The sequence below is a fragment of the Myotis nattereri genome, assembly GCF_964212035.1.
Source record: "Myotis nattereri genome assembly, chromosome: 21".
Classification (NCBI taxonomy): domain Eukaryota; kingdom Metazoa; phylum Chordata; class Mammalia; order Chiroptera; family Vespertilionidae; genus Myotis; species Myotis nattereri.
This window is the reverse complement of record NC_138097.1, coordinates 9,034,284-9,058,429: the sequence shown is the minus strand read 5'-3', so window position 1 is coordinate 9,058,429 and position 24,146 is coordinate 9,034,284. Positions and strand designations below refer to the sequence as shown.

The window sequence follows — 24,146 nt, the reverse complement described above, 5'->3', positions numbered from 1 at the left end:
TTACCAACTGAATTATAAGGACAGTCTAGAGAAAGCCTATGTGGACAGAAGTAGGTGGGCTCCTCAAGCCTAGAAAAAGGGAGTTCCTATGCCATAAATCGTGAGGGCCCAGCATTGTCCCAGGAGAGGGGTTGATGGGATATAATGGGCCTATTCCTGCGGCAGAAAGGGGATAGTCATAGCTCCCTGACCCAGGTCCATAATTTCCTTGGCTCTGATCCCAAGATCTCTAAGTAGACTCCAAGTAACTGGCTTCCTATGAAATTTCCCAAAGGAACAGAATATACCCACTAAAGGATGCCAGTATGCAGTCTAATTGGCAGGTGTGTTCTTGAATCAAGTTAATAAATTTGGCATCTGGTTTAAGAAATTAGTTTCTGTCAATTGTCCAGCCCAATTCCATTTTCAAAAATGGCAACTAAAAGGGGTTTCTGAAAGCTGCAGAGTTGAGGGAGGCATTCGGGACCATGCTGACTCCACTATGGCAGTGACCCTGAACTTCTGAACACACATTTGGCCTGGGTTAACACCACACTCTGGCCTGAGCTAAACTCAAAGATATGAGGGGACCAAGCCTCAGGAGTACCTCTGAGAGGATGAGATAAAAAGGATTGCTGGTATCAGGCACTGCAGAAGTGATTTCCTAATAGTGCAGTTCAGTTCCTTCAAATTATGTGGCTGCTTTTGCATTATGGTGCCACCTCTTGGATGTAAATTGAAAATCTAGATTTTACATTTTATAGTCTCTAGGCACATTTTAAAAAATAATATGCCCTAGCCTGTAGATAGAGTGCCGGCCTGTGGACTGAAGGGTCCGAGGTTTGATTCCCGTCAAGAGCACATTCCCGGGTTGTGGGCTCAGTCCCTAGTGGGGGGCATGCAGGAGGCAGCAGATCAATGAGTCTCTCTCATTGATGCTTCTATCTCTCTCTCCCTCTCCTTTCCTTTCTGAAATCAATTTTTAAAAAAAATCTGAAGCGGGAGCCATGGTAGATTCCAAAATGTGTATTCTGCAATACAGTTAAAGGAACTACTTAACCCAATCCCTGAATTTGTAAGGGGGAAGGGGGACCCCACAGCCCAGAAAAGAACTGCCTCCAAAGTTGTGAGTTTTTAACTGTTTGGAATTTTGAATGCAAAGGTGTCACTTACACACTCTGGTTCTCTCTCCAACCCCTCGCTGGCGAAGGAGGAAAGGCCCACAGAATCAGGAGTCCAGGTTTTGCTTTCTCAGGCTCTGTCAATGGAGGCAAAACCATGTACATGCCTTAATTAAAAAGTACGTTATTGCTAAAAAATGCTAACCATCATCTGAGTCTTCAGGGAGTCGTAATCTTTTTGCTGGTGGAGAGTCTTGCTTCAATGTGAATAGCTGCTGACTGACCCGGGTGGTGGTGGCTGAAGGCTGGGGTGGCTGTGGGAATTTCTTAAAATAAGACAATGAACTTTGCCTCATCGACTGACTCTTCCTTGCATGGATGATTTTTCTGTAGCACGCGATGCTGTTTGATAGCATTCTACCCACAGTATAACTTCTTTCAAAATTGGCGTCGATCCGCTCAAAGCCTGCTGCTGCCTCATCAACTAAGTTTATGTAATATTCTAAATCCCTTGTGGTCATTTCAACGATCTTCACATCATCTTCACCAGGAGCAGACTCCATCTCAAGAAACCACTTCCTCTGCTCATCCATAAGCAGCAGCTCCTCATCCGTCAAAGAGCTATCATGAGATTGCAGCCATTCGGTCACATCTTCAGGCTCCACTTCTAATTCCAGTTCTCTTGCTATTGCCACCATATCTGCAGTCACTTCCTCCAATGAAACCCTGAACTCCTCAAACTCATCCGTGAGGGCTGGAATCAACTTCTTCCAAACTCCTGTTATGGTTGATGTTTTGACCTCATCCCACGAATCGCGGATGTTCTTAATGGCATCCAAAATGGTGAATCCTTTCCAGAAGGTTTTCAATTTACTTTGCCCAGATCCATCAGAGGAGTCACTATCTGTGGCAGCTATAGCCTTACAAAATATGTTTCTTAAATAATAAGACTTGAAAGTTGAAATTACTCCTTGACCCAGGGGCTGCAGAGTGGATGCTGTGTTAGCAGGTATGAAAATAACATTAATCTCATTGTACAACTCCTTCAGAGCTCTTGGGTGAACAGGTGTATTGTCAATAAGCAGTAATATTTTGAAAGGAATCTTTTTTTCTGAGCAGTAGGTCTCGACAGCGGGCTTAAAATATTCAGTAAACCATGATGTAAACAAATGTGCTGTCATCCAGGCTTTGTTGTTCCATTTATAGAGCACAGGCAGAGTAGCTTTAGCATAATTCTTAAGGGCGGTAGGATTTTCAGAATAATAAACGAGCATTGGCTTCAACTTAAAGTCACCAGCTGCATTAGCCCCTAACAAGAGAGTCAGCCTGTCCTTTGAAGCTTTGAAGCCAGGCATTGCCTTCTCCTCTCTGGCTATGAAAGTTCTAGATGGCATCTTCTTCCAATATAAGGCTGTTTCACCTACATTGAAAATCTGTTGTGTAGTGTAGCCACCTTCATTAATTATTTTAGCCAGATCTTCTGGGTCACGTGCTGCAGCTTCCACGTCGGCACCTGCGGCTTCACCTTGCACTTCTATGTCACAGAGTCGGCATCTTTCCTTAAACCGCATGAACCAACCTCGACTGGCCTCAAACTTTTCTTCTGCAGCTTCCTCACCTCTCTCAGCCTTTATAGAATTGAAAAGCGTTAAGGCCTTGGCCTGGATTAGACTCTGGCTTAAGGGAATGTTGTGGCTGGTTTGATCTTTTATCCAGACCACTAACACTTTCTCCATATCAGCAATCAGGCTGTTTTGTTTTCTTATCACTCGTGTGTTCATTGGAGTAGCACTTTTCATTTCCTTCAAGAACTTTTCCTTTGCATTCACAACTTGGCTAACTGTTTGTCTCAAGAGGCCTAGCTTTCGGCCTATCTCAGCTTTTGACATGCCTTCCTCACTAAGTTTAATCATTTCTAGCTTTTGATTTAAAGTGAGAGACGTGCGACTCTTCCTTTCACTTGAACACCTAAAGGCCATTGTAGGGTTATAAATTGGCCTAAATTCACTATTGTTGTATCTCGGAATAGGGAGGCCTGAGGAAAGGGAGAGAGAGAGGGGAACAGCTGGTGGGTAGTCAGAACACATACATGTTATCAAGTTCACCATCTTATATGAGTGTGGTTTGTGGTGCCACAGAACAATTACAATAGTATTATCAAAGATCACTGTTCACAGATCACCATAACAAATATAATAATAATGAAAAAGTTTGAAATATTGAGAGAATTGCCAAAATGTGTCACAAAGACACAAAATGAGCAAATGCTGTTGAAAGAATGGTACAGACAGACTTGCTCAACACAAGAGTGGCCATAAGCCAGCAATTTGTAAAACACCCTGTATCTGTGAAGTGCAATACAATGAGGTACACCTGTACAAGTCTTGGTTATTCTTTCTTACTTTTTCATAAAATGCTCAAGGGTTTCAAAAAGATGCAGAAAACATTTTTGCATAAAGATAAGCGTTTTATGATATAGAGTACAAAATATATTGGCAAGCTTTCCTGTCACTTGTAAACTGGGTTAGAAGGCAATCCCTAGAATTCCAGAAGTGTTGCGGAAATATTATCATTTTAATTTACAATCAGGATAGAGTGTATTCAAGTGGGAGTCAAGGGATCTGGGTTCTAGCTGTCATTCTGCACAGTGTGATCCTATCTCTCAACTCCGGGATATCAGAAGCACCATCACAAAATGAAAGGGGCTGAATCAGGCCATCTTGAATAGCCTACCCAGCTCTGTTATTCTGCAATGCCATGAAATCAGAGCACCATGTTCCAAGCCACCTGGGGTCAGGGATCTTAGAACCTATATTCAATGTGCAGTACCTTTAAAATTTCTACCTCTTTTTGGAGACCTGTTCTTATTTAAATACCTTTATTTTACATGTTCTTCTGTGCATTTAACTGCATTTTCCTATTTAGCAGCCTCTTCATCATTAGCAATAAAAAAAGTTTTTCAAGGACGTATTTTTTTCTTTCTTACTTTTATTTTTTTTCAACTTGCTTTTCCAATTTCTCCAAGACCTCCTCTGGAGTTGTGGAGGCCAAAAGCTTCACCACTTTTTCACGAGATTTACTGCCCTGGATTAAAAGGAAAAGACAGTGTGAGGATAACATACTAAACTGTCTAACACTATTAGAAACAGACCTCAGTTGTATGCATTGCGGACATTGTGGGGTTCTTACAGGTGACCTGCAACTTTCCTGACGGCTTCACTGCCACTTTCTCCTGGCCACTGTGATCTAACCAAAGACTATCTCTTAGATTCCACCTTATTATAAAATTTATAACTCTCCAGGGTTTTTACCTTCATATATCAATTTTTGTAATAATAAAAGCTGGGCATTAAAATTCTTTAATGAATATGGAATCCAGATGTATAGTATTCTGGTTTCCAGTAATTCTTTTGTTTAAATTAAAAGTGAAAATGAGCCCTAACTGGTTTGGCTCAGTGGATAGAGCATCGGCCTGCAGACTGAAGGGTCCCCGGTTTGATTCCAGTCAAGGGCATGTACCTTGGTTGTGGGCACATCCCCAGTAGGGGGTGTGCAGGAGGCAATTGATCGATATTTCTCTCTCATCGATGTTTCTAACTCTATCCCTCTCCCTTCCTCTCTGTAAAAAAATCAATAAAATATATTTTTTTAAAAAGAGTGAAAATTATTTTTTAAATTATCAAAACAAATATTGCAATTTCATATGAACTTTGTATAAAAATAATTCCAAGATCAACCAAAGGACTTGTATGCATGCGTATAGGCCTAACCAATGGACACAGACACCAGAGGGGTGAGGGCATGAGTGGGGGGATGGGGGGGCTATTGGGGGGGGGGATAAGGACACATATGTAATAACTTAATCAATAAAGAAAAAAATAATAAAAAATAATTCCAAAATACAGAACAAATTGTTACTCTCTATGCTGTTACACATTTCTGAAAATTAAAAAAAAAAAAAATTCACATATTAAGTGCTGTGATTCCATAACCACTTAAGGCAACTATTGAAAACCATTTGTTTTGAAACACATCCTTTAAAAAAGGTAAATCGAGGCAGGGATTTATCTGGTTGGGCAGAAGTTCTTAGGTAGAAGAGTGGGGAGTGCCTTACAAGCAAATAGCAGAGCATGCACACTGGCAGAAAACCAGAAATGACCTGCCAACTATTGTGGACAATGAGGGACCTGGTGTGTAATGGATTTTCAGGTGCAGCCTATTAATCAATGACTGAATGCCGGCTGGAACCTGGATGGGAGCTACAGAGTGTAACACTGGAAAACAAGTTGAGCTTTAAGAGATATAGACAGGGCCGGGTCTCACTACTGCAGATTCTATTTCAGTAATTCTAGGGCAGTGATGGCGAACCTATGACATGCGAACTCATTTTTTTGGTTGATTTTTCTTTGTTAAATGGCATTTAAATATAGAAAATAAATATCAAAAATATAAATCTTTTACTATGGTTGCAAATATCAAAAAATTTCTATATGTGACACGGCACCAGAGTTAAGTTAGGGTTTTTCAAAATGCTGACACGCCGAGCTCAAAAGGTTCGCCATCACTGGTCTAGGGCAGTGCCCAAGAACCTGAGTTTGAGAAATCATTCCCAGGTGGTCGTGATGTCTACCCCTAGTGGAAACCTGTGGTATGAATGACTTCATAGGAGCTTCTCCCCGTGAGCACGGATAACGTGCAGGACCAGAAACACTTGACGGACTCACTAATGGAGATGCCAACCATACGAACCATTTTAGATTGTTTATTACGGTGACTCGAAGGAAGAGAGGAACGAAATTAATCCGACAGAAAAGGTACAGGAGAAAGTGCTGGAAATGGTGGCCACTGAGGAATGTAAGAGGTGTGCATGGCCAGTCTTAATAAGGATTGATGCAGCAGAAATGAAGGAGATGCGATAGGAAGAATTCAGATTTTAGATTTTAGGGGTTAAATGAATATGACAATGAAAAACAACTAGTTTTTCAATTACTTGGAAAAGAAAAAAAAAATCAGTACTTTTTAAATAACTGAAGTGTAATAATCAAAGATATTTAGCCCTGGCCAGGTGGCTCAATTGGTTGTTGCGTCACCCTGTAAACCAAAAGGTTGTGGGTTCTATTCCTGATCAGGGTACATACCTAGGTTGCGGTTTCAATCCTTGGTCACGATGCCGTATGCGAGGCAATCAATCCATGTTTCTCTTTCTCTCTTTCTCTCTCTCTCTCTCTCTCTCCCCCCCCTCCCCCCCTCAAAAAATCTATAATAAAACATACCCTCAGGTGAGGATTTTAAAAAAAGATATAAAAGCGAGAAAGAGATACCTACCTTATCTAAAACCACATCACTCTTCCTGAGTTCTAAGACCTTGGAGAGATACCGACAGAGCTCAGCGTTAGCCTCTCCTTCCGATGGAGGTGCTGCAATGGCGACACTCACAGCTTCGGTTGTCAAATCTGGAAGGGAAGCAGCGTGGACTTTATCCTTGAGGAGTTCTTCTTTGGGAAGTGAGAGCATTTTGTAAAAGAATTTGCATTTGCCTGGCACACAGTAGGTTTTTACTGTTAGATGCAGAAATGAAGAATTAAACTAGTCAGATGTAAGGGGAACATAAACATGATAAATATGCCTTCACTAATACAGAAAACAAATTCAAAGAAGAAAAACTAGGTTGACGCTGACGAGGATGGGCCTAAAGAATCCTGGGCAGCATGGGGCGGTGAGGGCCTGGGGCGGGGGGTGGGAGCAGGCTTAGGGGGTCAATGAGGGGGAGGAAGGGGGATATATGTAATACTTCCAACAATAAGGATTTATTAAGAAAGAAAAACAGAAAAGCCTGGGCAGTATCCTGGATTTAGGCAACTGGAAAACACGCTTATCTGACAGGAAGTGCTCACGGAGGGAGTCAGGAGCTGGGGTGGAGGCCCAGCAAACACCCCTGAAGAAGGATGAACAGAGCAGCTCCCTGGGTTGTACAGGGTTGTTCAGTTTCCTCATCGGGACAACGAGAGCACGGGGCTACATTTGTCTCGTATGTGAAATGCCTCTCTAATGTTTTCAAACCGTAACGTGTAATAAATATTTACATAACACATACACTAATTTTCAGGGCACACAAACATGTTTGAAGGACTTGACAAATATGAACTTGTGTAATCCTCATAACAGCTTTATGAAGGTACGAATACCAGTATTATCTCCATTTTACAAATGAAATAGGAATCAAGATGAGTGACGTTGTGAATCAAAAATAAAGTTAAACCCATGCTGTGAAATCCAGGGACAATGAACGCTGCTTCGGAACAGACTCCCCCATCAATACTGCATTTACAAGAGCAGCCGGCCTGTTCTTTCTGAGAGAGAGAAGTACTTGCTCAAAGCAGTCTGCAAATGAGTTTGAGCTGGTCCTACACCTGGGGCTACGCAGGCATTTCCACACACTCACACCTTCCCTGTGTGAACAACCTGGCCACAGGATCCACAAGAATGAGGAAAAGCCCTCGCCCCGTGGTTGGCAAACTGCGGCTCGCGAGCCACATGCGGCTCTTTGGCCCCTTGAGTGTGGCTCTTCCACGCACGTACAGTGCGACTGAAACTTCGTGGCCCATGCGCAGAAGTCGGTATTTTGTGGAAGAGCCACACTCAAGGGGTCAACGAGCCACATGTGGCTCGCGAGCCGCGGTTTGCCGACCACTGTGCCGGTGTGGCTCAGTGGATAGAGCGTCGGCCTGCAGACTGAAGGGTCCCAGGTTCAATTCTGGTCAAGGGCACATGCCCAGGTTGAGGGCTCAATCCCCAGTAGGGGGCGTGCAGGAGGCAGCCGATGGATGAATCGCTCTCATCATTGATGTTTCTATTTCTCTCTCCCTCTCCCTTCCTCTCTGAAATCAGTAAAGAAATATATATATATATATAAAAAGAATGAGGTAAAACAACTGTCCTCTCCTGTTTCAGATTCTAAGGTGTACATTTTCTCACATTTTAAATAAAGTGTTTGATATAGATTTTGCCTTTCTTACTGGTGCATAAAATACTTGTGTACCTTGCAGTGGATGGCATCTTAGACCTAACGAAACCTGGTATTCCAACAGCAGACAGTGCCCACAGCAATACTTAGAAAACGCTGGCCAAGGCGGGTACGGCCAAGCGGGCATAGTCAATCACACAATCAGGCCTGGCACCCCAATTCTGAGGTCTAATTTTCACAATATATTTTAAAATTGGAATACAGAGCTGTAGAGGTAAAAAAGACCTTCAAGATAATTCAGACCGCCCTAACTGGTTTGGCTCAGTGGATAGAGCATTGGCCTGCGGAATGAAGGGTCCCAGGTTCAATTCTGGTCAAGGGCATGTACCTTGGTTGCAGGCACATCCCCAGGGGTGTGTGTGTGCAGGAAGCAGCTGATCAATGTTTCTCTCTGATCGATGTTTCTAACTCTCTATCCCTGTCCCTTCCTCTCTGTAAAAAAATCAATAAAATATATTTTTAAAAAAATTTCAGAAGATAATTCAGATCAATGGTTCTTAAACTTTTTCCCTCACTCAGAATTTCCTGCCCCCCCCCCCCCCGCCCAATATACCACACACACACACACACACACACACACACAGCAATTTCCCCTGAAATCCCATTTAAAACAGACGTAAACACAGCTTCTCAGAAACCCGGGCTGTTGGCTTCGCCCTTTTGCCCACCTTTTGGGCTCCAGGCAATAACTTAAAAGCTTTTAACTTAGTCCAATGATCCCATCAAACAGACGAAAGACCTGGACCCAGAAATGTTTTCTATCATTCTGATTTAAAACAAGTTCACAGGGGAGTTGATGAACTCTGCCTCCTTGGACCAATGATCCTTAAACTCCACCAAAATGTCTTCTTTCTTTCTCTGGCCAACGTCTCTAGTTCTGGAACAGGACAAACTACTAATAAGCGTCACATGTTTATGTGTCCTTTCTAAAACATTCTAATTTAAAAAAAAAGAAAAGATATGCCCTAACTCAGTGTTTCTCAACCTTCCTAATGCCGCGACCCTTTAATACAGTTCCTCGTATCGTGGTGACCCCCAACCATAAAATTATTTTCGTTGCTACTTCATAACTGTCATGTTGCTACTGTTATGAATCGTCATGTAAATATCTGACAGGCAGGATGTATTTTTATTGTTGCAAATTGAACATAATGAAAGCATAGTGATTCATCACAAAAACAATATGCAATTATATATGTGTTTTCCGATGGTCTTAGGCGACCCCTGTGAAAGGGTCGTTCAACCCCCAAAGGGGTCGAGACCCACAGGTTGCGAACCGCTGCCCTAACTGGTTTGGCTCAAGGGACAGAGCGTCAGCCTGCGGACTGAAGGGTCCCGGGTTCGATTCTGGTCAAGGGCACATGCCCACGGGTTGCGGGCTTGATCCCCAGTGCGTGGGGCGTGCAGGAGGCAGCCGATCCATGATTCTCTCTCATCATTAATGCTTCTACCTCTCTCCCTTTCTCCCTTCCTCTCTGAAATCAATAAAAATATATTTTTAGCCCTAGCTGGTTTGGCTCAGCGGATAGAGTGTCAGCCTGCGGACTGAAAGGTCCCAGGTTCGATTCCGGTCAAGGGCATGTACTTTAGTTGCAGGCACCTCCCCAGTAGGGGGTGTGCAAGAGGCAGCTGATGGATGTTTCTCTCTCATCGATGTTTCTTACTCTCTATCCCTCTTCCTTCCTCTATGTAAAAAATCAATAAAATGTATTTAAAAAAATATATATATATATATATATGTATGTATATATATATATATATATATTTTTTTTTAAAAGGAAAGTATACCACGGTTTGTTTGTTTTTTTCATCTTTTACACACTGGCTTTACAACTGTACATCAGAATTTAGCATCTGGAAATGAAAAGCCCTCTAACTGTCGATCTGGAGAACACACCTGCCTGGACAGGATAAACTCCCAATAACCAAGGCAGAGGGGAGGAGGGAGGAGGGGGCCTCGGCTCCCAGGGGCGCCCACCCCGGCGCTCGGCGGTACCTGTCACGGCATTGTGCTTAGCGCCCGGCTTGGCGTGGATGGCTATGGTGACACAGCCTTTGGCACCCACTGCCACGGGGCCTAAGGGAGGCAGCGCTTGCTCTGGCTCCTTGCTCTGGCTTTTACCCTAAAACGACAACAACAACCACCACACCACAACGTCACAGGTTGCAAAACATGTCCCCACACACGTGGTCCTTCCACCTCGAGCCAAGGCAACCCGTCGGCGCCCGCCCGGGGAATCCGGGCCACATGGCTCCAACCTCCTCATGGCTCCAACCTTCTTCAAGGCTCCAACCAAGGCCGTCCCATCAACCCCAGGCAGGCACTGTCCTCCCGACCTGATGGCCTGGCCCTGGCTCCGCACCTCAGCGCTGGCTCAGGGCCCCCGTCCGCTCGGTCCGCCCCGTCCCGCCGAGGCAGGGACCACGCGTGCGCCACGAGCTGATGAATGAATGAATGCGAACTAAACCCGGAAGCGCCTCTGTATGTGAATGTGGGGGGACCTTTCAAAGGCCTGCTGTGCAACATCAGTTGTTCTAGGACTTTTCGTCTGGCGCACACGGACTCTGCGCCGGGCAGCCTGCAGGCAAAGGCTGTGTGTCAAGGGGAGGAAGGCCCCCTGGCCCCGGCCCCGGCCCCCTGGGAGCTCGGGCTGCAGGGAGGCACCGCGCGCTGGGCGTCACTCCCGGAGGAGGAGGGCTGACCGGCCGGGGCACCCCGGCACCTCGCCGCGGGGTCTCGGAGACCGGCCGGAGTCCGCCCTGCAGAGGGGGCGCGGCGAGTCCCCGACAGGAGGGGTGCGGAGGGGGGGGCGCAGAACAAAGCCTCCGGGGTGGGGGAGCGCAGGCCGAAGGCGCCTCCCGACTCACACCCGCCCGGCGCGGGGGGCCGAGGCCGGCGCAGGCAGCAGACGCGGCCCAGGGAGCCCCCTGGCGGAGGCGGCCGGCGAGCGAGGCGGGAGCGGGCGGCCGGAGCCCCCCACCCGCGCGGCCCGCTCCTCTCCCGCGCCCACCCCTCCGCGGCCGCGGGACTCGCTACTGGCCTTGCTCGTCGCACCAGCTTTCTTCGGCATCTCGGCGCCCGCGGGGAGCCGGCCGGAGGCCCGAGCACCAGGTCCCGCCCCGAGCCGCCTGAGCGCGCAGCCGAGCCGGAGCATCCTCCCCGGGGAGGCGGCGGGGCGGGCGGCGGCGTCGGAAACGCCCTCTGCGCCTGCGCACACCGCGGGCGGGAGCGGCCTCGGGAGCTTTGCCCTCGGCTCCGGCGCGAGGGCGACACCTGTCGGTCGGCGGGAGCAAGACTTCGGGAGCCTCCAGAGCAGCAGTTCTCAACCTGTGGGTCGCGACCCCTTTGGGGGTCAAACGACCCTTTCATAGGGGACGCCTAAGACCATCGGCAAACACATAATATAATTACATATTGTTTTTGTGATGAATCACTATGCTTTAATTATGTCCAATTTGTAACAATGAAATTGGGGGTCACCACAACATGAGGAACTGTATTAAAGGGTCGCGGCATTAGGAAGGTTGAGAACCACTGCTCCAGAGCCTGCGCGGGTCCCTCTTGTCCTGGGATGTGGCCCAGGAAACCCAGAGATGGGAAGCACCCACCTGTGCCAGGAGCTTGGGCTCCCACAGTGTAAGGAGCGAAGGCTAACTGGTGTAGGGAATACTTTTTAAAATTTTTAATATGTTTTTATTGATTTCAGAGAGAGAGGAAGGAAGAGTCATCAATGATGAGAATCATCAACTGGCTGCCTCTAGCACGCCCCCTAGTGGGGATGGAGCCCGGCCATGTGCCCTGACTGACCTTCTGGTTCGTGGGTGGAGGCTCAACCACTGAGCCACACCGGTGGGGCAGGGAGTAATTTGACTTCACTGTGAAGGAGTTAACTGGTATCTGGAGGGGCACATGGCATTGACTTTTTGAAAAAACAAAACAAAAACCACAAAAAAACTGGATGGGAGTTAATAGGATAGGGATATCCTATCAGTGTTGATAGGAATGAAGCCAGGAGAGGGAGGGGAGGGTAAAACAGAGGCAGAGGGTGGGGTTCTGAGCACAACCCTTTTCTTCATAAACGGACAGCCTCGCTGCGCACGTAGGTGTGTTTGTAGGTTTGGTGTGGGGAGCTGGAGCTTCTTTCATCAGCTACAGGAGGGGAGGTGTTAGGAGTGTATAACAGATTTAAATACTCAGGGGAATGGCAAAGAGCTGACTACTGAACCCTCCCCTGGCTGCACCAATGATCTAGTTGAACTTGGAGACCATAAAATCATCACGGCCTCAATGTGTACACTATCATTTTCAACACTTTGGACCCAGCAGCCAGGAAGTTAAAGAGAAGGCGGACCATGGAATTCATCCAGGTGGGTGCGAGGGGGTTCTGGGTTGTTGATGAAGTAGTTAAAGTGATCAAAGGTCAAAAGTGGAGAAGGAAAAATGAAGAATCAAAGGTGGAGTCTAACCGGGTAGAAAATGAAGGTGTTTCATAGAACACAGCGAGAAGGGAACGACACTCTTAAGGTTCAGTAACGTAAGTGGGGTGCGGGGGAGACCTGGAGAGCATCGAGGTTGTGGTCGGAGAGGATGTCTGTACCTTTCAGAGGTCGTGCAATTCCACACAATAAGGCACACCGTGTGAGCCTGAGAAGTGGCTGGCGTGGAATGGTGGTGAAGGTACTGGAGGAGAGAAAGTGGAAAGCCAGGTTCGGATGGGTTGTCTACCCCACATGGATACTGAGGCCACTGAGTATGAAGGCTTTGGTAGTAGGAAGTGAATCAGGTGTCAAACCAGAGACATACTTTGTTTGAAATCAGTTAAGAAATGGGGCACAGCCCTAGCTGGTTTGACTCAGTGGATAGAGCGTTGACCTGCAGACTGAAGGGTCCCGGGTTCGATTCCGGTCAAGGGCATGTACCTCGGTTGCAGGCTCCTGGCCCTGGTCGGGGGTATGCAGGAGGCAACCAAACGATGTGTTTCTCTCACATCAATGTTCCTGTCTTTCCCTCTCTCTTCCACTCTCTCTAAAAATCAATGGAAAAATATTTTCGGGTGAGGATTAAAAAATACAAAAAAACACACAACAAGAATAGCAACAAAGAAACCAATTAAATTTAATATTCATTATACAAAAACATGAAAATAAAGGCCCAGTCTAACAATGTTAAAAAAGAAAAGAAAAAAGGAGCCCTAACCGGTTTGGCTCAGTGGATACAGCATCAGCCTGCGGACTGAAAGGTCCCAGGTTTGATTCCGGTCAAGGGCATGTACCTTGGTTGCGGGTACATCCCCAATACGGGGTGTCCAGGAGGCAGCTGATTGATATTTCTCTCTCATCCATGTTTCTAACTCTCTATCCATCTCCCTTCCTCTCTGTAAAAAATCAATTAAAAAAATATATATAAAAGGAAAGCGGGCACAAAAGCTGAATCTGTATTATATAAAATTGATTAAGTCATGACAGCCTCAATTAGAGCTTTGACAGTTATGATGGATATAAAAGGAGCACTTGCTATGGTGAATTATGAATGGTATCTGGCAGTTGTCTAGATGGTAAAGACAGAGGGTGGAGGAGTCCTAGAAAGAACCATTCAGGGGGCTCTTTGCCCCTCCCCACGTGGGAGTCTGTGCTGTGAAATTCTTTCCCCTTCCCCATGTGGGAGTCTCTACGTGTTCTTCAATACATTTCCACCTTTGCTATACAAAAAAATAAAATAAAAAATTCAGCCTTTCCTAAAGGTATCAGCTCCATCTGCCACGTAACCTGTTTCCCTGACTTGTTGCTTCTGGCCAAAATTTCGGCCTCTAGAGAGAAAAAGAGTGGGGTAGTGCCCAGTGGTGTGGGTAAGGACAGGGACTATAACCCAAATGGCAGGAAACCGATTGTAAATGTTTGTACTGACTCCTATTTTAACTTTTTTCAGTTCTTAGTGAAGTTCCATGTAACAACTCCATCCTGTGTCAACGGATACTACGCAGACCTAAAACAAAGAATACTTAATCATCTCAATTTGTGGGGTAGGTACCGGAATCATCACACTTTTTTTAAAAAAAAGAAAACCCTTTATATTCTATAGTAAATACAGGTTAGCCAGGTCCTATTGTGAAGTTGGAGAAAATGACGACATGTTACTTTGGGACCCAGAAAAATATTGCCCAACTCTGTAGCTTGGGAGATAGACCTGAGCTTAAATTCTGCCTCCCACCAGTTAATTTTTTTAAATGAGTTATAACATTTTTATTTTAAAAAATTTTAAATCCTCACTTGAGGATACTTTTCCACTGATTTTTAGAGAGTGGAAGAGAGAGGGAAAGACAGAAACATCGATGTGAGAGAAACACATCAATTGGTTGCTTCCTGCACAATCCCTGACTAGGGCCCGGGCTGGGGAGGAGCCTGCAACCGAGGTACATGCCCTTGACTGGAACTGAACCCGGGACCCTTTGGTCTGCAGGCCAATGCTCTATCCACTGAGCCAAACCCACTAGGGCAGTTAATAACCTTTTAAACATGAAGTCCTTTGCCTGTGAAGTGGGTATTACAGTAGCACTTACCTCATAGCGATGTTGTGAGAAACAAGTGAGAATGTGTGCTGAGTACTTAGTACAGAGGCTGGTGCACAGTAACCACTCCGGTAGCTGTTACTGACACTAACCACAGCGAGACAGCCATCACTGCCAGAGAGTAAGGAACCAGCCGTCTTCACTTCCTACCTCCTGAGATTAGACCGAGGCCACGAAAACCTCATCAAGAAACAGATGACAGATGTCATTGCTGCAGCTCCTATGACTTGCTTTACGACAGCAGCGAGGCATTCTTAATTTGTGTTGCATTACTTCTATAAATTAAGAAGTTAAACCTGCCCTAACTGGTTTGGCTCAGTGGATAGAGCATCAGCCTGCGGACTTAAGGGTCCCAGGTTCGATTCCAGTCAAGGGCACATGCCCGGGTTGCAGGCTCGATCCCCAGTAGGGACATGCAGGAGGCAGCCCATCAATGATTCTGTCATCACTGATGTTTCTCTCTCTCTCTCTCTCTCTCTCTCTCTCTGAAATCAATAAAAATATATTTAAAAGAAATAAAAAAGTTAAACATCAATTAACTAGAACTCTTGTGCCAAAATGGAATCTTTACACAAAACTTTTAGAAGAAAAAGACAAGTGACAAAAAAAATAAATGGATAATATTTATTTTTTAAAAATTCCAGGGATGCCCCATATCAGTAAACAATCCCGTTTCTTGTGCCTCCGCTATAGCTATCTTCAGTTACAATCACTGTTCAGTGCAACATACTGGAGGCATTTGGAACGCCTCCAACATTGGAAAACATGAACTTATCGCTAGTACACCATCCTGTTTAAGGCAGAAGTGTTTTCCACAGTGGCTGGTGCAGAGTGTTTGCTGGTTAACCAGGACCACACTTCCCACAGGTACTCCAGTTAACTCAGGTTTAGATCCATAAGGTCATGGAACCAGGGAGAGAAAAACGTCTCTTTTCTTCAGCAATGTCAAGGGACCACTGCCACATGCAACCTCACGACCTTCTTAAAAATATACAATGAAATACAATGAAAGAAATGTTACATACTCATTACTATTCTTTGAAAAAATGAATCCTATTTAAGTTGGTACTTTTTGACTTGTGATTTTTAACCATCTTCCACAACTTACACTTAATTTTACGTTTTTATAAGATAATCGTTTTCAAAAGAAAAAACAATGTTATTTATATAAAAATTTTCCTTTATAAAAAAGTGTATAAATATCATTCTGCCACATCTACTTCCTCTCCTTCCTAGTACGGCTGTTCCTGTGACATGTGTGAGGTCATGAATATTAAACATGTTTGACTTCTTGGATTAAGTGTGTAGGTGACAAAAGATGGTGTCACTTCAGCAGGAGTGGCGTGTGGACATCTTTAAAATTTCAAAGTAGTTGTTAGCAATGTTAGTATTTCATTCCATTTCGTGCCGTGTAAGCTTGTCACCCCAATGTTGACCTTGAGTGTGTTTACTCACTCACCACCATCACCACCCCCATCTCAACCTTGGGAACTCTAGGCAGCATCCTCCTACAGACAGACAGGTGTAATGGTGTGGTTCAGTGATAAAGAATCTAATCTTAGACTATACCTCAGATCCTTTATCACAGTATTGTGAATGTGTACAAATTCCATTTGTATTTTAAAACTCTACTATGTAGCACATTACTAAACTATTTCAAAATATCCTTTTCTGTAAAAGCATTGAAAATTTTTCTTGGGCATTTATTAGGCCTATTCCTAGCAATATTCCAAATGTTAACAAACAGGTATTTCAAAACTCCAAATATAAGGTCAGTTTTCTTAATGTCTGAAATTAGAGGAATAGGAATTCTATAGGAAAACTGACCCATGTCATCTCATGTAACCTTAAAAATAATTCAAACAAAACAAACCAGCTATATAACAAAAATCTTTCAATTATAAAACGGTTGAAAGACCATGAGTCAGTTGATCTATGAAATTATACAAGATAAAGCTGAAATAGCTGTGTTTTTTTAAACAAACCCAGTTTTCTTTTCCCCTAACTTTTTAAGAAAAATGGAAAATCTGCCTTTAAATTATGCAGAGATTTAAATAAACATTTATCTATCTCCTCTAAGAAACTAAAATGTTTCTCATCTTAAAATTATAAATATTCATAACACTCGAATTTTTTGTGTGGCCAGATTTTTATGCTGCTGAGATTAGACGGTATGGTACAATTTAGCCAAGATGTATTATAATGCTAAATTAGGTATAAAATATTATTTCTGGTATTTGTCCGTCTTCTATTGAAGTGCCATTATTATTGCCAGGTGAACTAAAAAATGAAAAAACAGTCTTGCTAGCAGATGTTTCATGCACTACTTTCTTCAATCCTTTTGTGCCATAGTGGGAATCTGGACCCTAAATGAGAACAAAAGGTTCATTAGTCATTTCCCTTTAATATACACTCAATTTAAGGTGGTGTTTATATTCGATTGATGATCTACTTACTCTGTTACCTTATAGCTCCTGTATAAAATTTTATGCCAAGTCACTTAATGAAAATGGTATTGTTGCTACAAAGCTAATTAATTATTAAAATTACTGAATAGAGAGCTCAGCTATTAGAGAATAGTGATATTGTTTTAAGAAAATAGTTAAGGCCCTAGCCTGTTTGGCTCAGTGGATAGAGCATCAGCCTGCAAACCAAAGGGTCCCAAGTTTGATTCGGGTCAAGGGCATGTACCTTGGTTGCGGGCTCCTCCCCGGCCCGGGCCCTGGCCAGGGCTCATGCAGGAAGCAACCAATCCATGTGTTTCTCTCACATCGATGTTTCTCTCTTCTTTCCCTCTCTCTTCCACTCTCTCTAAAAATCAATGGAAAATTATCCTCGGGTGAGGATTTTAAAAAAAAGAGAGAAAAGAAAATAGTTATGCCCTGGCTGGGTAGCCCAGTTGGTTATAGTGTCGTACTGAATCACCAAGGTTGCAGGCTCGATCTCCAGTCAAGGCACATACAAGAAGCAACCAATGAACGCATAAATAAGTGGAGCAACAAATCAATGTCTCTCTCCCCCTCTCTCTCCCCCCCTCCTCTATCTAAAAAATCAATAAAGTAAAATAAAATATCTTTAAAAGCTGTTTTACTTTATCTCTGCCAAACACTTTTTCTCCTGCTCAAAGAGCTACCCCCGATGAAGAACCATTTGTCAGAGCAGAGCTGTGCTGAGAGGCACTTCCTTGCCCAGACGTTCTCCCTCTTCCTGAGGGGCTCACTGTCACCAGCTGAGACACGCAGGAGGAACCCTGGGCCCCGACTTCCCCATCCAGGACACTCCGACGACTTACTTTGAGGGTCGCGCATGCGGTGTAGCACACGTTGGGCAGGATCTCGATGGGCTCTTTGAACATGACCCTGAATGTGCTCGCACTCCCATCACAGCTAAATCCAGTATCATTTTGTCCCAGGGTTTGTTTCTTTTCATATTCAATGATCTGTAATTTCAAAAAGAGAATTTCATTTAAGCTAAACCAACTACAACCAAGTCTCATAGGAAAGAATTGTATAAAGCCCTCAGGAACAGCATAGGCCTCTATAGCTGTGTGTTGTCATTTCTCTATACTCGCCTCTAACCGCCAAAAAGATGGCTTTAGACATTCTGTCAAGAAATGGCTATCACTCATGCAGCCAGGATGGGAGCGTGGCAGCAGGAGAAAGGAGCTTCCATTAAAGATATATGGCTTAGCAACAGGTTTTTTTGAATGTATGTATCTTATTTATTTTTTTAATACATTTTTATTGATTTCAGAGAGGAAGGGAGAGGGAGATAAGAGAAATCAATGATGAGAGAGAATCACTGATTGGCTGCCGCCTGCACACCCTACTGGGGATCGAGCCCACAACCCAGGCATATGCCCTTGATGGGAATCAAACCGGGGACTCTTCAATCCACAGGCTGACGCCAAACCACTAAGCCAAAGCAGCTAGGGTGAATGCATGGATTTGAGGTAGCTGAGGGAAATGAGCCTTTACTCCTTGCTAGCTTAAGTCTCATTCCTAGGAAATTACCATGGCATTTCCTATATCTAAATGTTATTTTACTGAAATTAAAATGACCTTAAATGCAGTATTCACATATATGGATATGAAAAATGTGAAAACTGCCCAGGCTGGGTGGCTAAGTTGGCTGCAGCATCATCCTATACACCTGTGGGTTCAATTCCTGGTCAGGGCACATACCCAGGTTCGATCCCGGTCAGGGAGCATATGAGAGGCAACCAATTCATGTTTCTCTCTCACATCTATGTTTCTCTCTCCCTTCCTCTCTCTCTAAAAATCAATAAAAACAGATCCTCGGGTGAGGATAAAAAAATAATAAAAATAAAAATGTGAAATTTTTGTCTTTTTTAGTTCCACAACCTGTGCCAGGCTCTGAGGGACACCCTCAAGGGGCTTCCGATCAGTGAAGACGTTACTATAAACAGTGCCTCAGCACAGGACCTGCCAGAGGAGGGCTATGCAAACGGTGAAGTGGCTGAACAGAGGAAAAGCAGATTTTGTTAGGAAGGGGTGAGGCTCCAGAGATGAGCTTTAAAAACTCAAGTCGGAACTCACTGGGTAACAAGAGGAAGGTCTCCCATGCAAGGGAACAGCATGTGCCAAGGCCAAGGATCACACAGCTGCCTTTTGCCCACATCAGATAAAACCAGTAACAGTAAACCAGACCAGACCACCGTGTCAGGACAGTGGTCACCTCTGCAGGGACAGTGTCTGGAAAAGACCACGAGGGGACACGTGGGGACTGTAATGCCCTGGTCCTCAATCTGGCTGCTAGCTACACAAGTGTGTCCAGTTTACAAAAAGTGAGCCATATGCATCACTGATACATATGTGCACTTTTCTGGATGTGTATCACAGTTCAGTACAGAATTTACAGCCCGGTGGGTGTGGCTCATGGTTGAGCATCGACCAATGAACCAGGAGGTCAAGGTTTAATTCCTGGTCAGGCCATAAGCCCCATTGTGAGCTCGATCCCCATTGTAGGGCATGCAGGAGGCAGCCACTCAATGATTCTCTCTCATCATTGATGTTTCTCTCTCTCTCCCTCGCCCTTCCTCTCTGAAAAAATAAAAACAAAAACAAACCAGGCATGTCTACTGGACAGTGCCTGAGATTAGCCATTGGGGTAAGAAAAAGTCCTATTTTTATTCATTTTACTCAGTGTTTATATTTTACTAGAAGCCCAGTGCACAAAATTCATGGACTTGGGGGGGTGTGTCCCTCGGCCCCGCCTGTACCTAGGAGCCCTCAGGGGATGTCCAACTGCTGTGGAGACAGGAGAGGCTCCTGCCACCACCGCTGCGCTCACCAGCCATGAGCCCAGCTCCTGCGTGGAGTGTCTGCCCCCTGGTGGTCAATGTACGTCATAGTGACCGGTCGTTCTGCTACTCGGTCAATTTGCATATCAGCCTTTTATTATATAGGAATATTGAACCCTGATGCCCTCCTCAGTTTGTCCACAAGGAGTCTGGTGACTTTGGTAATACATGAGGGACACTGAAGGAAGGGGCTCCACAATCCAAGAGGCTGACTGTGGGGCTCCTTCCCAGGACTGCAAACTATCCAGCCTGCTGAAATGGGTTTGTTGATCCTATTGCACGGAAACTTAATATTTATAAGGAAATAAAGTTAAATGGAGAGTGATCATGAAAATCTTTTATACCCTACAGAGATTTTCTATGGCTTTTCTGCACTCAAAAAAAAGTGGAAAAAAACTTTAACCGGCTTTAAAAATCTTTTAAAGAAACAAGTTCAGTGGGTTTTGAACCTATTTGTTAAAAATGTAACTTTTTAATTGGTTTGTAAGAAAGAAGGACAAATTGAGATGAGTGATATACATTTATCAAATAAATTTCACCATAAACCATAGCACATAGGATTAAAAAATGAGCAAGAGCCCCGCCAGCATGGCTCAGTGGTTGAGCATTGACCTATGAACCAGGAGGTCACAGTTCAATTCCCGGTCAGGGCACATGCCCGGGTTATGGGCTCGATCCCCAGTAGGGGTTGTGCAGAAGGCAGCCTATCATGATTCTCTCTCATCATTGATGTCTCTATCTCTTTCTCGCTCTCCCTTCCTCTCTGAAATTAATAAAAAAACAAAACAGTTTTTTAAAAATGAGCAAGATTTCACTAGTAGGTAATAATGCAGTTCTCCCATTTGGAGCAAGGGCTCTTTGAGGCAGTGAGGCATCTTTCAGCTGCCATTGAACCAGGTCTTTGAATTGCATATTTTGAAACCTAATGATGCAGTCTGATCACAAAGTTCACCAAGGTATTTACTATTAAAAAATACTATATAAATACGATTTTAGAGAGGGTAGTTTTTTCTGCTGATAAACAAAAGCTTGAAACATTAAATTTTTTATTTTTTGTTAATCCTCATCTGAGGATATTTTTCCATTAATTTTTAGAGAGAGTAGAAGGGAGGGGGAGAGACACAGAGAGAGAAACATTGATGTGAGAGAGGCCCATCAATTGGCTGCCTCCCACACAAGCCCTGACCAGGGCCAGGGATAGAGCCTGCAACCCAGGTACATGCCCTTGAGTGCAATCGAACCCAGGACCCTTCAGTCTGTGGGCCAATATTCTATCCACTGAGCCAAACAGGCTAGAGCGAAACATTGTTTAATTTTCTCATTTCTATTTTCTGTGTTTTAATTTATGTGTAATATATAAGTACGGTATTGCATATGCACAGTTTATAAATAAAAGTACATGTTGATGCGTTTCAAAAACAACTAAGTGGGGTGTGCAATAAAAAATGTGGGGAAGCCAAAACCGGTTTGGCTCAGTGGATAGAGCGTCGGCCTGCGGACTGAAGGGTCCCAGGTTCGATTCCGGTCAAGGGCATGTGCCTGGGTTGCGGGCACATCCCCAGTGGGAGATGTGCAGGAGGCAACTGATCGATGTTTCTCTCCCATCGATGTTTCTAACTCTCTATATCTCTACCTTCCTCTCTGTAAAAAATCAATAAAATATATTTTAAAAAAAATGTGGGGAACACCAGCTGATTGGAAGGAAACAGAGAGGTTCTTAACTTTCTTCTGGATGAAGTAACAGGGTCATATCTGTAAGTGAGGGGGGCGGGCCTGAGGAATGGGGCAGGGCAGTCAGACCATCAGAAACGAGAGGGTGTTCAGAGTAGTTAGAAGGAATGAGACTGTGTTAAGCCGTAGAGTTCAAAGTGCCGTGAGAAAAGCAGGGGGTGTGTTAAGACGGTCGGTGCACAGCAGGAAGGACTGCTGAACGGGCGTCCTGGAGGAAAGAAAGCTCCTTGCACACTGAAGCTGCCATGAAGAACCCCAGGACTCCCATTTTCTGAAACCAGAATTTTTAGATCAATTGTAAAACAGAACTCTCCAGGCTTAAAACGCCACTCAGAGGCTTTCTGATTCCTTTGATAATTATACCGAAATTTGGATTTTGTCAAAAACAATATCTTATGGTAAAATTACAGTTTGTTATATTTCAAGATGACATATAGTGAGGGGAAAAGTATACCTGTATGTTCACTTGATAATCCGTGGGACCATGAATAGATCCATATAAACCAAATCCGACTATAGAGATTCTTCTATTAACTGTGAACCTGAGAGAATGAACCAAATATAAAATAACATACGTAACTCAGTACAAATTCATATTCTAAAGCAGGGGTGGGGAACATCTGGCCCAAGGGCCACATAAGGCCGGAGATATCATTGGGTCTGGCCCTGCCAAGGTATTAGGGTGAGTTAATTAAATGTTTGACTAAATAGAGCAGGCCAATTTTTAAGTGAATGATTTTACATGGTCTATAAATGATGTTATAAATATCCAAATGACCTTGGCAGAAAAAAAAGGTTCCCCACCCCTGTTCTAAAGGCGTATAAACTTTTTAAAGTGTTACCCAGAATGTATAATTTTGCTCAGAAAAAAGGAAAACTATCACAAATTAGACATCCTTGGAAATACCATCTGTTTACAAAAATAAAAAACAAAAAAACTCTAGAGCAACGGTTGCCAACCGGTGGTCCGTGAGGTCCGAAAGGTTGGCGACCGCTGTTCTAGAGTAAATGTTAACTTAATGAAAACTGAAGTAGAACCTGTTTCCTTTGGTCAAAGGAATTTATTTAACCTAAATACCCACTCTTGTTGTAACAGTGATTTTTGTCCAAATATGTTTGTACATCTTCATGAACAGATGTATCGGTCACCAGGCCTGAACCACAGCACTCCGAACTACGACAAGCATTAGCACAATGAATATTACCTGAGGACGTCACATTGACAACCTGGCACTGGGAAATGATGGCCAACAAGGCAGTCTCTACCCCTACACTACGGCCTAATAAAGGACACTGATAATAAACAAATAAAGGAATAAATCATTATGAATGGTGATAAGAGCTGTGAAGGAAGCAAAGGGCTGGGGACAGCACCTAATTAACAGGTGAAGCCGAATGAGATTTCACACTACAACAATCAGCAGGTCCAGTTTGGTCCTAACAGTTAAAACCACCAGCTCAGAATACTTCCTGTGCTGGTTCTGAGCTTCAGTTCTTCACATGAGTTACTTCCTTTAATCATCGTAACAGCTCTACAAACTAAGTAACACGGGATTACTTTTATTATCCGCTGTTTTTATAGCTAAAGAAACGGGAGTTTAGAGAAACCAACTTGCCTGGATCAGAACCTGTGGCGGAGCTGGGACACAGATCCAGGCCTCCACTAAAGCCCATTTCTTACCACTATGTTAAACTCCCGGGACAGATGGGGACTACCTGGAACAACTCTTAATGTCTTATTTATACACTTTTTTCTTATTATAAAAAAACAATACAGTCTCTTTTTCAAAAAATAGAAAATGCAGTTAAATAAGCAAGAGGAAAAATTTAAAAGATCCCTGAATCCACCAGAGAGAACCCCCATTTACCCTTTGGCACATTCCCTTTTCACTCTTTTTTTAAATAGGAAAGATTCTTTTCTATGAATATATATGTACTAGAGGCCCGATACACAAAATGCATGCAAGAGTAGGCCTTCCTTCCCCTGGCTGCCAGCACCAGCTTCCCTCTGGCATCCAGGACCAGCCGGCACCAGGGACTCGGGCTTCCCTCACAGCCCCAGCTTCATCCAGCAGGTCGTCCAGAAGGATGTCCGGTCTAATTAGCATATCATGCTTTTATTATTATAGATTGTTTTAAAATCATGTCAGAATATACATATTTTTATATCTTCTTTTTCATATAAAGGTAAAAGATGAGTACCAATTCATTCTATTTAAATAACCCCGCTTGTTAGATAATCTAGCAGGGTCTGTTATTATGTAACAACTAGAGGCCCGGTGCATGAATTTGTGCATGGGTGGGGTCCAGCCAGCTTGCCCTGATCAGCCGATAGGGCCTATCCAGCCAGGGGGAGGGGACACAGGTGGTTGATGGGCCAGCCCTGCCCCCTGGTCAAACTC

At 44.1% G+C, this 24,146-nt stretch overlaps 2 protein-coding genes across 2 annotated transcripts in view; both read right to left on the bottom strand.

Annotated features, from left to right (window-relative positions):
* Window positions 1-1,207: 1,207 nt before the first annotated feature.
* LOC308535824 (UPF0235 protein C15orf40 homolog) lies at window positions 1,208-11,288 on the bottom strand. The gene is made up of 5 exons (XM_081114808.1): window positions 11,166-11,288; window positions 10,121-10,247; window positions 6,426-6,553; window positions 4,087-4,184; window positions 1,208-3,135 (listed from the first exon to the last, which is right to left on the bottom strand). The coding sequence occupies exons 1-4, from the start codon at window positions 11,277-11,279 to the stop codon at window positions 4,089-4,091; spliced, it is 465 nt and encodes a 154-aa protein (XP_080970934.1). The 5' UTR covers window positions 11,280-11,288; the 3' UTR covers window positions 1,208-3,135; window positions 4,087-4,088.
* A 4,012-nt stretch (window positions 11,289-15,300) lies between these two features.
* The window catches only part of BTBD1 (BTB domain containing 1), a 33,030-nt gene continuing 24,184 nt past the window's right edge, over window positions 15,301-24,146 (bottom strand). The window contains exons 6-8 of the mRNA XM_081114807.1: window positions 22,199-22,286; window positions 17,983-18,129; window positions 15,301-17,056 (exon numbers count right to left, since the gene is read on the bottom strand). Coding sequence (XP_080970933.1) covers window positions 16,901-17,056; window positions 17,983-18,129; window positions 22,199-22,286 — 391 coding nt within the window. The 3' untranslated portion in view covers window positions 15,301-16,900. The remainder of the gene's footprint in view (window positions 17,057-17,982; window positions 18,130-22,198; window positions 22,287-24,146) is intronic.